Genomic DNA, 15,146 nt, shown 5'->3' on the forward strand with positions numbered 1-15,146 from the left:
AGAAAGGGAGTATGAATACGAGGGCTAGACATACAGTAAATGATGACTGATGTAGCACCTGTATTAGTGTATTTTAATGCTCTGCTAATCAATATGTTTTTATATTAGCAATGCATTAAATCAGGCTGGAGACTGCTGCTCCCCCCCCCCCCCCCCTGGTTTGGTTTTCCGGTCCAAACTCCGCTCTCATCAACTTCCAGCAGGCAGCTGTTTTCAGTGAAAAAGCTCCAATAAAACCCACTGTGCACTACCTGCCCGGCACCAAATGGCAGCCGGTCAAAGTTAGCAGCTGGCTGGTGAACACAGTGAAGCCTTCAGCAGCTACAAAGACAGATCTTTTTCTCAGGAGTTGGTTAAGCTTGAAGGGGAGTGAATATTAGAATAAAATGTATTGTGTGGCCAGAAATACAACTCTGAATGAAAGCCAATGTTGCCCCGTGTCTGCTGGATGTAATTTAGCACATGTTTTAACGCATTCGGCATAACGGCTATAAGATGATGATCTGTAAAAAAAAATAATGTATTCACAGTTTTACCCAAAAGGCCAAAAAGCTCAATTAAGCTTCTTTTTAGTACAATATTTATTCAGTTCTTAAGATTTACATATACATTTTGTAAATATGAAGATCACTGTTGCAACTTCATGTTAATGACATTATCAGTGGCATACGACTTAATCATACTTAATTGTATTATAGTATATATAGATATAGTATATATCTAAAACCTTGAGTTGATTCTTTTTATGTCAAGCCAGTGCAATGCAGAACACTTTGAAGCAGAACTTGATGTGCGCCTCACTGCAGAGAATGAAGCAGAGATGCATAGGAAGAGATGAGTCAGCGATCTATTCTAGGAGATGTTCCTGTAACGCAATCTGAGCTGTGTGTCTCCAGCACTGAATGATGTTAGACTCCCTGTCCATTCATTCGGTCACTAGATACTGCATGTGTACAGTAAATCACACGCCCACATTTAATGGTGCACTAGGCATACATACAGAGGTACATGTTGCCAAAGGCCTGACAAAGACCTGATAACAGATCAAAAGCAGAAGAGGAAGTAAGTTTAGATCACTAACACCTTCCTTCTGCTCGTTTCTTCTAATCTAAGCTTCCACATGTCAACATGTCCTGTTGCTTTGCAGTCTGGTGATGAGAAAATATTTTATTGGCTTCCAGGCTTCTCAGCCTTGTTATGAATTAATCAGACGCTTTTGATGCATGAGAGCTACGGGCTTCTTTACTGAGATGTCTTACCTAAAGGGAAGCTTGAATCTGATGTGGATGATGCTTCTTCTTTTCCTTTTTTTTTTTTTGTTGCGTGTGCGTTGGTGCAGTAAAATCTGTCTCTCCAGTTGTTTTTCATCAAATTGTGTATGTCAGACGTTTTCATCACACGGAAATTTAACTAGGTTCATAAATGTTTTAGTCTTGTTGACCTATACTGCCGGCAAACTGCGTACTTGTTTACTTGAGTTATACAGTGTTTTATTCTATTTTTAGGTCATTGCACCACATCGTAACTGACTGTTGATGTTCTTTATTTTTCTTCATGTCATGGAGTCTGATTTAAAGATTGTTCCTCTGTGCCGTAGAGCTCCATTGCTGTATATAATATATCAAAAACACATTATTCTCCCTCCACTATGTGCGTAGGTGCACAACTGTACAGCAAACTAAAGTCTTAAGGTTGTAGACAGCAGTTTGCCTTTGCAGGTTTTACTGGCAGTATTTGACAAAACACAACAAATTGATTGATATTGATTAAAAAATCATGTAAAAATGCTATATACCACTGAAGTACAGGGTAACACTAAGACCCTATAGGAAGTCCAACACAGTATTAATTTGTTCTAGTTAAATGAACATGTAGTTGGTGAGTGAAAACAAAAGGAGTGAAATGCATAACACCAACAGTTTAAAGTTATAATCTCAAATATCTCAGTTTTGTTCTCCTATGGTGGTACGCCGCAATTGCAGGTGTGTGTGTTTTAGATCTCACTCTCAGGGATCCAAACATTGTGCACCTCTTGGGATGTTTTCCGGTATTGTTGTCACAGACACTCAGTTTGTATTACTGCAGATGCAAAGGCTTTCATCACTGGGCCATAGGCTCAATTATTATGCTCAGTGCTTGCAGCTTTAAATATAAACGTTGCGTCTTCAGTAGGATCCAGCAGGCTTGGGGCTGAGTGCTAGAGACAAGATAGGGAAGTCAGAAAGTGTTGAGTGACTGATTAACTCATTGTTGTAGTAACGTCAGCCTTATCCATCAAAAATTAGCCGAATCATCAGCATATATGTTCTAGCTGTAAAAGCTTTCATTTCTTTTCCTTACTACTGGTGCGTGGTTACAATCCTCTTTATTCATGTTTTTTTCTTTGTACTGTGCCTTACTCGTCTCCCTCATCACAAAACTTTGCGTTGCTTTGATCTTCCCAGATATGCTTTTAAAAACGTTTTTTTTAATAATTAGCTGACATAGTAGTTTCTTTTGGAGCAGACATCCTGGTAACTTCATTTCCTGCCCCTCCCTACTCTCTCGTCAGTGTTTCCTCTTTCACATAACCTCCCTCAATAGCTCTGTGTTGTCTTCACTTCCTATCTCACGTTTTATTTTCTATTTTCTCATCTGACTCCAAATTAACTTTCCACAAGCGACTCAGCAGGTGCCGTGTTCAGGTGCAGCATACTAATGGGATGCCATGTTAGTGCGTGTGTGTGTGTGTGCATGTGTGTCCTCCACCTGCTGCCACACATGTATGAATGCATGTAGAGGGTTTGTGCTAAGTGGTAAAGCTTTCAAGGGCCGTGTGTTGTTGATGCTAATCACCGAGATGCTCTGCTCATTAGCTCCAGGGAGGCACAAGGTCAGCAGTAGCAGCAAACATGGAAATGATCTCTATGAGAGCATGAAGCAGTGGATATAGTAGCCAGCAGTTCAGTGCGGAGACATTTTGATGAGTGTTACGTGAGTTGTACTCATAAGTGTGTCTAGAGTGAGGATGTAGCTCAATACTGTTTTAATACCCTGACAGCTGCCCCTCAGTGTATTGGGCATGAAATGCAAAGTCCATCTCCTCATCTGTTGCCTGGATTAGTTCCCGTGGTACCCGCTGTGAGTTCCTGACAGGTTCGGAGACAGTCAGACGCTGCTCATCGGGAGGTCTGGCTTGTGCACACGTACTGTAGATGGCTGTTTACTCCTGTTTAGGGACAAGAGAGCAGGAGGGCACAGGTGGCAAACAGGATTGTTGGAAAAGTGATTGCAGGGTCAGATTGAGGTGAGAGTTCTCTTTCACTGGGAGTGTCAAAATAATCGATGTATGCGGACAACAGAACAATTTGATCCATCAGAGAGAAGTCTACCAAGCAACGTGTTTGGTTTCGTCTGTACAGAGGGCTGAAGTATCGAGAGGCTGTTTGGGGTATGTTGTAAAGCTGTCCTCGCATCTTTGAGATTACAAATTGACGGGTACAGCAAGCAGGGATGACCCATTTTTGTCGGTCAACCCATCATGATCATATAATGACCAGATAGTGTAACATTCACTTTGTATTTTAAGGTAAATTTATTTTTCACTAGTCATATTGTTGAAAGGATTTAGTTTAGGACCAGTTCACCCAAATTACATTAACATATTTCCGTACTTAGTGGTAGTATCTAACAATTGTTAGTGGGCAATATGAAAACAATCTTCTACCTTGGTAAATGTGTCATTTTATATTGCAATATATATCCTGATACAGTTCCTTCAGTTGAGAAACCATTAGCGGGTTGTGGACATCAGCGAGGCTGTTTCTGCTTCTCAGCCCACAAAAGGCCACTTGTCATTGAGTTGTAGTTATTTCAGCCTTCGGGTACTTACTGTTACTTAATGTTCCAGGTAAATTCTGATTCAATAAGTGGATTCAGTACTGCTGCAGCCTTTGTTGAACCTCAGGGCCACACGTGGACTGAATACACTAGTTTTTTACAGAAGAATGTATATGGAGTGGCGAAAAAACAGTTTGTGTCCTTTGCGTCAAGTTCTATAGTTAAAGTGATCAGTGTCCTTTTTAATCTGATAATAAAAGTTAAGACACGTGGCAGTAATGAGAGCTATATGTGGAGGCATCTTATCACTTCCTGTCACTTTATCTCTGGGTAATAATAAATACTATCATATAAACAAGCTTGATAAGTATATGCGTTTATTTACCACTGTCGATTTTGTCTTCTGAATTGTAAGTGTACGTATCGTATGAGTGTCTCTCTCGCCTGGTGGCCTTATATTTATCCTCATTTATTCTGACCTTGCTCTGTTTCTATTAGTTTTCCCTCCCTCTCCACACACACACACACACACACACACACACACACACACACACACACACAGAGAGAGTCATCTCCATCACACCCTTGGTCTTAACACTAGGCTGAATCCCAAACACAGAGGAGGTGCTAATGTTAAAGCTGCCAAGTTGTGCGTCTGGTTATGTGTGTGTATAGTGCATGTCTGTTTGGTGTGTGTGTGTGTGTGTGTGTGTGTGTGTGTGTGTGTGTGTGTTAGAGTGTGACTGATTGGGATGGAAGAGGGGCAGTGTGGCTTCCAGCAGATGCAGGCTGTCTGTCTGATAGTGCATCTGTTTGTCTCTGTTTGTTTGTGTGTATTCATTCATTTCCTACAAGTGTTACTTATATTTATACCCTGGAAATGTGATTGGGTTCTTAATTTACCAATAAATCATCTCCTAATATTGAGACCGTCAAATCTCCATACAGGGCTTGATATTCTGATATAAAGTATTGAGACATTATTGATATGGTGCTTTGAGCCCTGAAGTGAAATTATAGAAAGGTTTGCTAACATTGTGCATGAAATAAACTTGTTTTAATAAAGATTTCTTGCCTTTGTTTGCTCGAGCTGTTGGCATTAAAAACGTCTGTGAATATTACTGGAAGCGCCTCGATGCTTCAGTAGATTTCTGAAGTGCCAGGGAGGTAAATATTTATTTGTTCTGTGATTTCACTGAAGAATTTCTCTTGGATCTGTCACATATTTACCGTGGGACCCTGTTTGGTTTTGATTCAGGCTTTTTGGATCTGAATCAAGCCTGACTGATTAATTGTTTCTGGGAGGCTTTTATTGTGTTGTGATGTTTCCTCTTATACAGGGTTATTCCTTCTTTCACTGTGTGAATGTCTGAGAGCCCTCGGGTGATTCATTCAATATTTTCACAAAGACCCCGAGTAATGGAACATACTGTGTTGGCTCAGCTGACGGAAATAGCATTTATGTAGAACGCAGTGTGGCTGTTTTATTTGTTGGCTGTGTTTTTCTTTTTTTCTTTCTTTCTGTTTCTCCACACCATTTTCCAGTTTCGATGCAAAAATATATATGTACACCCACACATTTCACCCATAAGTGATTGTGGATCAATCTAAAACCATGGTCATTATTCTGCCTCCATTCTATTAGAAGATTTGCCCCCCATTCAGCCACAAGAGCATCAGTGAGGTCCAACACTGATGGTGATCAGGTCCGGCTCACAGTCGGTGTTCCGGTTCATCTTAAAGGTGTTTGATGGGATTGAGGTCAGAGCTCTGTGCAGAGCAGCCAAGTGCAACACCAAACTGGGAAAAACACTTCTTTATGGCGCTGGCTCTGTGTACAGCAGAAGTGTCATGTTGAATCAGGGAAGGAACAAAGAAAAACTGTGCACAAGTCATACACTCACTATTGTGTCAAATAAACTTGATTGCTGTAACATTGGAGAAATAATTGCCCATTTGGGTAAATGTGCTTTTTTGCTTTCTTTCTGAGGGTAAGATGAGAAGATTCATGAATGTCCAGTTTGGAGCTGGAGTCAGGATTTGGTTAACGTAGCTTAGCATAAAGAAGGAAACGACTACCCTGTTTTTAAAGTGAAACGTGAAACCCTACCAGCAACTCTAAAGCTCACTAATAGAAATGTTGTATCTGGTTTGTTTAAACAAGTTGTTGTTTTATGGGAAATAAAGTGTTGGAACTATTTCTTGACAAACGGCAGCATCACAGAGTTGTCGTCACTGTACATGCAGAGTGATATCAAACCTGGCAACCTCACAGAGAGCAAAACCTTTGCTCATCTGGCAACCTGTGCTGGCTCAGAAGTACTGAGCGGATGGATGAACTGTTGCTCATCAAGAAATAATTCCAGACCTTAAAATCAAATATTGTCATGTTTACATTTCCGTGTGTATGGATTAAACCAACTAGATAAATCATGTTAAACAGTGAAATAGGTCGGTTGATTTTCAAAGTTTGGACAGAGCCGGGCTAGCTGTTTGACCCCACTTCCAGTCTTAAAGATTTACTTTAAGTGGAACTAAGGGCCATTTAAAGGGCCAGGCCAGAGGTGCACAGGGATATCTACATGCTTCTGTCCTTCTCTTCTGTATTTGTATTACCCTTCACACATGAGTCCTTTTTCTCCTCCTTGTTAACATTAGTTTTAATCTGGTTGCTTCCTGTACTTTTGGCCCTCTGCTCTGATATGCTAATGTGTTCTCTCTCTTTGGGATTGTTATGAAAACGCCAGATACCTCTCTCCACTTCGGTCTCCCTCTAATCCTTCATGTCAGCATAATATGTTTAGTGAATCACGCACGCACACGCAACTTTACTTTACCCTGCACAACACGTCACAAACGTACTTGTCACCGGCAGCTCTGCAGATGTGGATGCTCATCAGAACCTGTGACTCTCCTTTCTGCATTTCAAGTCGTGCTTCTCCCTCCCTGCTCTCCTGCCAACTGGCCTACATACAGGCATCGGTATCACACATACACACATTCACACTTTTTTTTGCTTGTACTATCTCTTCGCATCACGTGACATTCATCTCCACTTCCTCAGTCCTCGTCTCATTCTTGAATTTTATTCATCACGTCTTGCACATTCCTTCCTTTCCTACTCTCTCTTGCTCCGCCTCTCCCGCTCGTATTTCCTGTGAGACTTTATCCACCGTGACAGCGTTGGTGTTTTCCACATCACTGCATCTGGCCTGCAGTTGCCCTTGCAGTTTTTCAAATCATTCTTAACATTTTTGCTTTAACCTGGATAGAAAAATAACAAAAGGGTTGCTTAAGAACTTCAGACAGTTTGTTGGAAATTCAATTTGTTGTATAAATGTCCAAGAAGATTTGCAAAAAATGTCCCCATGTAGGAAAGGCACACATCTGCAACTTAAGACAGTTACTTGCAAATAGTATTGAATTATTATTATTATAGCAACATTTATCATTTATCACCTCTATTCCTCAAAAAATATATTTTTTAAAACAATTGATTTACACAGTAGAATATATGAATCTTTTCTGAAATGCAACATTCCTGATTTTGTGTTTTTAGTTTTATATCGTCTCTTAAATCATTGTGTGTATCTCACACGACTGTTCCCACGTATGTTATCTCAAAGACGCGACTCTCAAGGTGGGACATTATTCATTGTGAACAAAGTTTGGCTAGAAAACATGAAGCCAAGGCAGAACGCTTTGGTCTGAGAAGTGAATGTTCTTTTTTTGTTAAGTATACAATATATATTCCTTTGCTCTTTAAATACTTTGTTCTGAAATGTCCTTTTGTTATTGCTCACTCGCTGCTCTCTCTCTCCGTCTCTCTGCAGCTCTCACCAACTGACAAGAGTCTGGAGTTTGACAGAGACTTTCGCATCAGGCACTACGCAGGAGATGTAGTGTAAGTGTCTCAACGTTTTATTTATTTAGTAAAAGCTTTTACCGGTGATTCATGCTCTTCCACATGTGTACACTTTTGCATAGTCATGCCTCAGAGCTGCCTACTGAAATCACAGTCTTGTACCTTTTGGCTGCTTCAATGGAAGTTTGGGTTTCTAAAGCAAACTCGATGTGGGAGCTCCACTCATTCACACTTTCTGACTACATTTTGACCAAATAGTTTCTTCATAACTGTTCAACCCTCTGTATTTGAATATATGCCACGAGCCGGTTACTTTCTGTACCAGTAGGGATGCATAATTTCTTCAACTCCTTACTTTATATAATGCCATAAAACTGTAATGTAATCATATCTGTGCAGACTCCAGGCTCAAAGAATGAATCTTTATGATTTATGTGGTTTTCATCCACAGGCAGAACTTAATAAATCAGTCAACCACAGCGTGAGAACACAGAACAGTATTTATTTACAGTATAACTGTAACAAAAAGGCAACACGAGCATCTCGGCTTTAACTTTATATTGCTTTGTTTTGGCTGTTTGAATCCCCCATTAAATTGTACCTTAAGGAATAAATTTAACAATCTTGCTTTTGCTGACGTCGAGTGATTTAACTTCTTATATTTCTGTTGGCTGTAGTTGCAGGTGCAATCAAGCACTGGTCAGAGGGGGAACACACCTTCAGGGAAATACTGTTTCTTCCAACTGGTGTTAAATTACTCTGCATTTTCTATACAAATTGCATTTATGAAGTCTGAAAGATATAGTCTGTGTTCATGAATTGATAAATTGAAGATATTTTATCAGAGGAACAAAACTTTGGGAACAAATACTTTCTGCAAAAAGGATGCACAACATCGACTAATCCTTGTGGATTCATATTCATCATTGTGGATGAGGAATAACTGATCCATTATTTATTATGTCATGCACATGAATTTTCCCACAGCTTTCCACATGATAAGAGTTTTACTCAAAGCATGTATACCCAGTGCACAGACATGTAATCAATCATTGGACCAAAAAAAAGGTTGCATTGTGGTCTGCAGTATTGTAATAAAACACAATTGATTAGCATTAAAAACTAACCCTCTTAGCCCCTACTTCACATCTTCAGCGCTCTCCAAAATGACAACACCACTTCCGAATCCCCAAAGTACTTGGGCACCATTCAAATAAATAAATAACACACGATAAGCCCCCAAAAAGTGCTCTCAGTGAAACGTGTTGAGCCCATTTGTGAGGGCTAAGTGTCTGCCACCCAGGGGAGGGCTCAGGCAGAGGAGCCTGACTGGTAGTCTCGATTGATCCCTGAGCCACTTAGACCAGGCAGGAGGCCGAGCGCTCCTCACCTCACAGCACGGATTGCAACAGTTATGCTATTTATGGTTTAACAGCACACATTATCATTAACATGGGGCTATACGGACCAGCTTATATCTAGATTAACTCAGACCACAATTTATACACCAAGTGACCAATTTATTAGGTACACTTGTACACCTACTTGTTGTTGCTATTATCTGATCAGCCATGTGTCAGCAACTCAATGCACGTTTATACAGACCGCATCAAGAAGGTTGTTCGTGCCAAACACCCGAATTAATGCGATCTAATGTCGCATTTCCACTGCATGATGCGACGCAGCTCTACTCAACTCGCTCTTTTTTTGGTTTTCCATGAGCACAAGTTGTGGATAGCTGCGAGTTGAGCCGATACTAGATGGTGGAGTTACAGCGCAACAGGGAACATCCTGCACAAACCCGCTATATGGCTATAATCTACCAATAATCGTATAGCCATTTCCAGCAGGATACACGCCACACAGTGGATAACCTGTCACAAAGTGCACCTCATTTCAAGCTGATTCCACCTACAAGGCAATGAGTTCAAGGTACTTCAATAGCCTTCACAGTCACAGTCAATCTGCTGCTCAATCCAAAACAGCAGCACTTTCAGGAAGCGGGAGATTCTCAGCATGAATGAGCAGCCGACAAATCTGCTGCAACTGCTTGATGCTATCACCTCAACACGGAGAAACTAAAATGTTTCCAGCACCTTGTTGAATCCATGCCATGATAAGATTCAGGCTGTTTTGGGGCCAGTGTTGGAAAGGCGTACCTGATATAAATACCTAATAATTAAGTGGCCAAGTGTAAATTTAGAGGATGAGTTATATTTAGGTCAAAGTAATCATAAAGTTATGATGTTACTGGTTAAGGGTATTAAGCAGATACATGTTTATGTGCAAACATATTTATTTACCTGCCTCCCTCTCTCTCTCCACAGGTACTCAGTTGTGGGTTTTATTGATAAGAACAAAGACACTCTGTTCCAGGATTTCAAGAGACTGCTGTACAACAGGTGAAACACACTCGCACAGAGTAAGACACACCGCTTCAATCACCTCCACATACTATACTCTCTGTATTGCTTGTAGCTCTTAACATGACACCACTCCAGAAAGAAAACGGCACAGGACTAGTACAACTAATCCTCTGAGCAGGCTTTTATCCTCCTCTCCTCCAATCCTCTGGTGTTTTTCCTCGGCTGAATATAAATGTGAGGTGTAGTAATTCCTGACCTGTCTAATGTGCATGTTCTGATACTCTTTACTTGGGTCAAGAGCACGGAATGTGGATAGAACCAAAAATGTTTTAATGTGGGAATGACCTTATGGAAACACCTTTGTTTGGTTTGGTGTTGTATCCAGAGTCTACATAAACTACATACTCAAAGACGACTAGATCTTAGTGAGTTACTTACATTATCCAAAATGTTTCCAACAATTTTCAAAACTAGAGAAATGTGTAATTTCCTCTGAGGATCATTCAGATCCCTAAAAAAACCTCCTGATTGATAAAACAGAAGGAACCCTAACCGGGAGCAGCTGACTGACAGGACAAACTCCCATGATCCCACGCTTTTTCACGACTCCACCAAACTTCATCTTTTGTTATTGTTTTGATTGAGAGACCCCTAGTGTCAGAAAATTACATCATTTGCATTTCAAATACAAATTGTACATGTAATAATCATTTAAATGTTACAACAACATAAATCACCTGAGCTCTCGCTCATTATAATGTTTGGATTTAAGCATGTTGGATGGCTAAAAACAACTGAATGGTGCTGTGAGTTTTTACTCTGTAGTCATTTAAGTGTTGTCATCTCCACCTTTCATGTTTCCAGTTCTAACCCAGTACTGAAGGCCATGTGGCCTGAGGGCAAATTGAGCATCACTGAGGTCACCAAGCGACCTCTAACTGCCGCAACGCTCTTCAAAAACTCCATGATCATGTTGGTGGAGAACCTGGCTTGCAAGGTGAGGACTTAGGAGGGATGAACCATTTATTAAGTGTTACATTCAGGGCTGCAGTGAAGGCTGAACACACAAATGCTCAAATTCTGAAATAGTGTTCACACAATCCATCCTGAGAGTTTCCGCACACATGTTGAATTCAGATTAAAAACGTGTTCAGTTGGTTGTTAACACTGTCGCACTCCGTAGGAACCCTACTATGTTCGCTGCATCAAGCCCAACGACGTCAAGTCGCCTCTACTGTTCGAGCAGGAGCGCTGCCGCCACCAGGTGGAGTACCTCGGGCTGCTGGAGAATGTCCGAGTGAGGCGTGCAGGCTTCGCCTACAGACAGACGTACCCTCGCTTCCTACAGAGGTACCTACAACATAATAATCACTCTAAGCACCTTGGCCATGTGATGAACCTTGTTTCAGTGAGCTACATCTTCCTTTCCTTCAATATTTTAATATTTAAATGTCAGGCTGCAACTCCAAATTATTTTCTTTATTAACCAATGTGCCGATTCTTTTTTTGATTGGGAAGAAAATTGGGAAGATTTACTTTACAAATCACCAGAGCACATTGTGACGTCTTTAAATTCCTTGTTGCATCCAACACGACAGTCCAACACACAAAGAGATTCAAATTACTTTTATATATGACAGAGAAAAGCGGCAAATCCTCCCATTTGAAAGGTTGAATTCAGAAAATGTTTTGCAATTTTTTTCAAAATAACCTTGTGTTGCACAAAACAAAAGAGCAAAGAAATCTGAATTTGCAGTGTACAAATTCTAGACATATTTCATAATGTTACGGTCGAAGGTGAATGTTTTTCTCATGGGACTATCTTTAAAATGTGGGTCGACGATGTGATTGAGTAACGCCTCCTCCCTCACCTCACACGCTCTGGACAAACATGCTGAATCCCTGAAGCTGTACACTGGGCAGCCATGAAGGATATTATATGACAGTTCTTAACTGTGGGGTGTAAAATGTGTTGTGTAACTCCTATCAGCTCACATCTAATCTAATCTCGCAGCTAATCAGTTACGTCTCCAGCAGCCATCACAAAATAACCCGTTCATCATCATCTTCTTGTTTTTACACTAGTTTTTCACCTTCCTACGAGCATAATATTTCTGTCCTCTGACCTTGATTAATAGCAGGTTGGATTGTAATAACTATGAAGAGACGTTGTTGTGAAACATTTCAATGTGCCACAACAATTACCCTGTTTTTCATATGGTAAATTAGCAAACAATTACTAGTCAATGACCTGCGTTAATAACTCATATTTTATTCAGAAAGAAGCTCGGCATTACAAATCTGTTTACAAAGCAATTAGCACTAATTTGCAGTCTGAGTCCTGATAACGGAGTTCTGAGGCTGATACTAATATTGATATTTAGGAGTTTCGGGCCAATACGTTTTCAACATAAATACGCAATATAAACAAACATTTTTGATAATAATAATAATACATTTTATTTGGAGGTGCCTTTCAAGGCACCAAGGTACAAACATTGGAAGCAAACAAACAATACCAGAGATATGGTTGAGACACAGGAAGAAAGCAATAAAGAGAAAAGGGGGGGAGGAGGGTACAGGATGATTGATACTACACAGAGTAGGCCAGTTTGAACAGGTGAGTTTTGAGTTGGGACTGTCGGAGTTCCAGAGCCTGGGAGCAGTGCAGCTGAAGGCCCTGGCACCCATGGTGATGAGGCGTGATGTGGGGACCGTCAGTAGACCAGCTGAGGATGAGCGGAGGGAGCAGGACGGGGTATACTCCCTGAAGGAGGTCACTTAGGTAGGTGGGGGCGAGTTTATGAAGGGCTTTGTAGGTGAGCAGGATGTTTTTGTAGTTGATCCGGGATTGAACAGGGAGCCAGTGAAGTTTCAGGAGAATGGGGGTGATGTGTTACGAGGATTTGGTGCGTGTCGTGATCCGGGCAGCGGCGTTTTGGATGATTTGAAGTCGGTTGAGCAGTTTGGTTGGAAGGCCAGAGAGAACAGCATTGCAGTAGTCGATCCGTGATGTCACATAAGCGTGGACCAAGACTTCTGTACTGGATTGGGACAGGGACGGGCGGAGTCTGGAGATGTTGCGCAGATGGAAAAAAGCAGTGCGGGTGATGTTCTTTATATTGGGTACAAACGAGAGGGTGCTGTCCAGAGTGACACCAAGGCTCTTGACTTGACTGGAGAACGGTACGGACAAGCCGTCGATGAGAAGGGCCTCGGTTTTGTCGCCATTGAGTTTCAAGGAGTTCCTGGTCATTCAGCTCCGAATGTCTTGTAGGCAGGTGGTGAGGGATGTGGGCAGGAGGGCAGTGGTGGGTTTTGTAGAAATGTAGACCTGAGTGTCATCGGCATAACAGTGAAGGTGGACATGGTGGTGGCGGAGGATTGTGTTAAGGGGAAGGCGGTAGATAATGAACAATAGTGGACCCAGTACTGACCCCTGGGGGACACCCCGTGAAACAGCAGAACACCTGGACCTGTGGTTGCTCAGTTGCACATATTGTTGTCTGTTGTAGAGATAAGATGAAAACCAGGAAAGTGCTACACCAGAGATCCCAATGTCAGCCAGGCGCTGGATGAGTGTCTGGTGGGAGATGGTGTCAAAGGCAGCGGTGAGGTCAAGGAGGATGAGGATGGTGAGTAGTCCAGGGTCTATAAGGGTTCCATACACTTTGGATTTTGGATCATTTGACGTCTGAAGACATCACCTGGCTCAGAACTTGTGATGAGATGGGATATTTCACAATTTTTGTGACGTTTCATAGACTAAACAATAACTTATGAAAATAATCAGCGGAACTGATCCAAACTGCCAAAAATGGTGGGTAGACGGACTTTATTTAGGGGATGGGAAAAGACAGAAGCTCCCTCTTATCAAGAGTTCATAGAACTTGGAAAAGTGGCATCATATGAACAACTTTCATTTATTATCATTATTTATTTATATTATATTACCGGTAGTTATTGTTTTAAATGTTATGCATGTGAAATATTTTGAAATTTAAAATAAACTTTAAATCATAATTAAAAAAGAAAATCATTAGTTTTGGCCATAAATATCTCTAATCCTGATCCTAATCAAGTCTCGCACACAAGATCTTTCATAAGATGTCCCGTCTCAGCGAAGGCTCATATAAAAGAGACGGAAGAGAGAGAGTCGGAGCTGATCAGACCAAACGGATCAGGGTTTGACTTTAGAGACTAACAACAAACACACACACACACACACACACACACTCACACACTCACACACTCACACACATGGAGCCTTGGAGCCCAAACGTCACCTCATGTTTCCCAGCTGAGGACGAGATGCAACGACGCTGGTGTCACTGCACATTATATAAGACCCAGAGAGCTTCACTTACACACATGATATGCCCAACAGATGAGATCTTAAGCCTGGCTTTGATTTGTATTTTTCTGTTTTACTTTAGCACACATTATACTAACCAACCAGTTGAGTGCACACACACTTGTTGCAGCCTTGCCCTTATTCTCCAGCTGCCACAGTTTCCCACTGCCTTGGTAGAAGCCATCGTGGTGGACGGAGGATTAGGCAATGAGGCAATGGGTCTTTTGCGTAACATGCTAACAGGTCATCCAACTCTGTCACTCCAATCCCCCCTCCCTGATGTATCTGGACTTCATATTACATCACAGCTGTGTCAGTGTGTCTGCTGGACAATGACGCGGGATGAGGTCTGTTAAAAAGCGCTGGGATCTTTGGACAGATAATATTAATGCTGCCTTGGAATATCGTCATAATGTCGATTTCAAGTTTTCACATGAACTTTAGGTTTTGCTGTCGTCTGCAGTTTTGGAAAAGTGAAAATGTTTATCTCTAAAAAATATAGAAAATGTTTATTTATGGTAATTTTACAGTTACCTTTTTACAAATATAATATTTTCTTCCAAAAGCAGTGATGTCCTGTCACTGTCTTTCTTCCTCCTGAGAATTGATTTTTACTGTCAAAACAACTCACACTAATTACAAGAACCTTGCTTTTGTTAAAAGAATACTAAAACAGGAAGTCGGCAGCACAAACTGTTTCAGGACAAACTCCACTCCATCAAGTTCACAACAAGCGTTCTAT

General features: G+C 41.1%; 1 protein-coding gene across 2 annotated transcripts in view; it reads left to right on the forward strand.

Moving 5' to 3' along the window:
• Window positions 1-15,146, forward strand: part of myo1d (myosin 1D) — a 94,797-nt gene that overhangs the window by 29,982 nt on the left and 49,669 nt on the right. For both annotated transcript variants that reach the window (XM_029456155.1, XM_029456156.1), the window contains exons 12-15: window positions 7,653-7,723; window positions 10,012-10,086; window positions 10,915-11,047; window positions 11,234-11,400. In XM_029456155.1, coding sequence (XP_029312015.1) covers window positions 7,653-7,723; window positions 10,012-10,086; window positions 10,915-11,047; window positions 11,234-11,400 — 446 coding nt within the window. The remainder of the gene's footprint in view (window positions 1-7,652; window positions 7,724-10,011; window positions 10,087-10,914; window positions 11,048-11,233; window positions 11,401-15,146) is intronic.

This window comes from Cottoperca gobio, chromosome 19 (assembly GCF_900634415.1).
Source record: "Cottoperca gobio chromosome 19, fCotGob3.1, whole genome shotgun sequence".
Classification (NCBI taxonomy): Eukaryota; Metazoa; Chordata; class Actinopteri; order Perciformes; family Bovichtidae; genus Cottoperca; species Cottoperca gobio.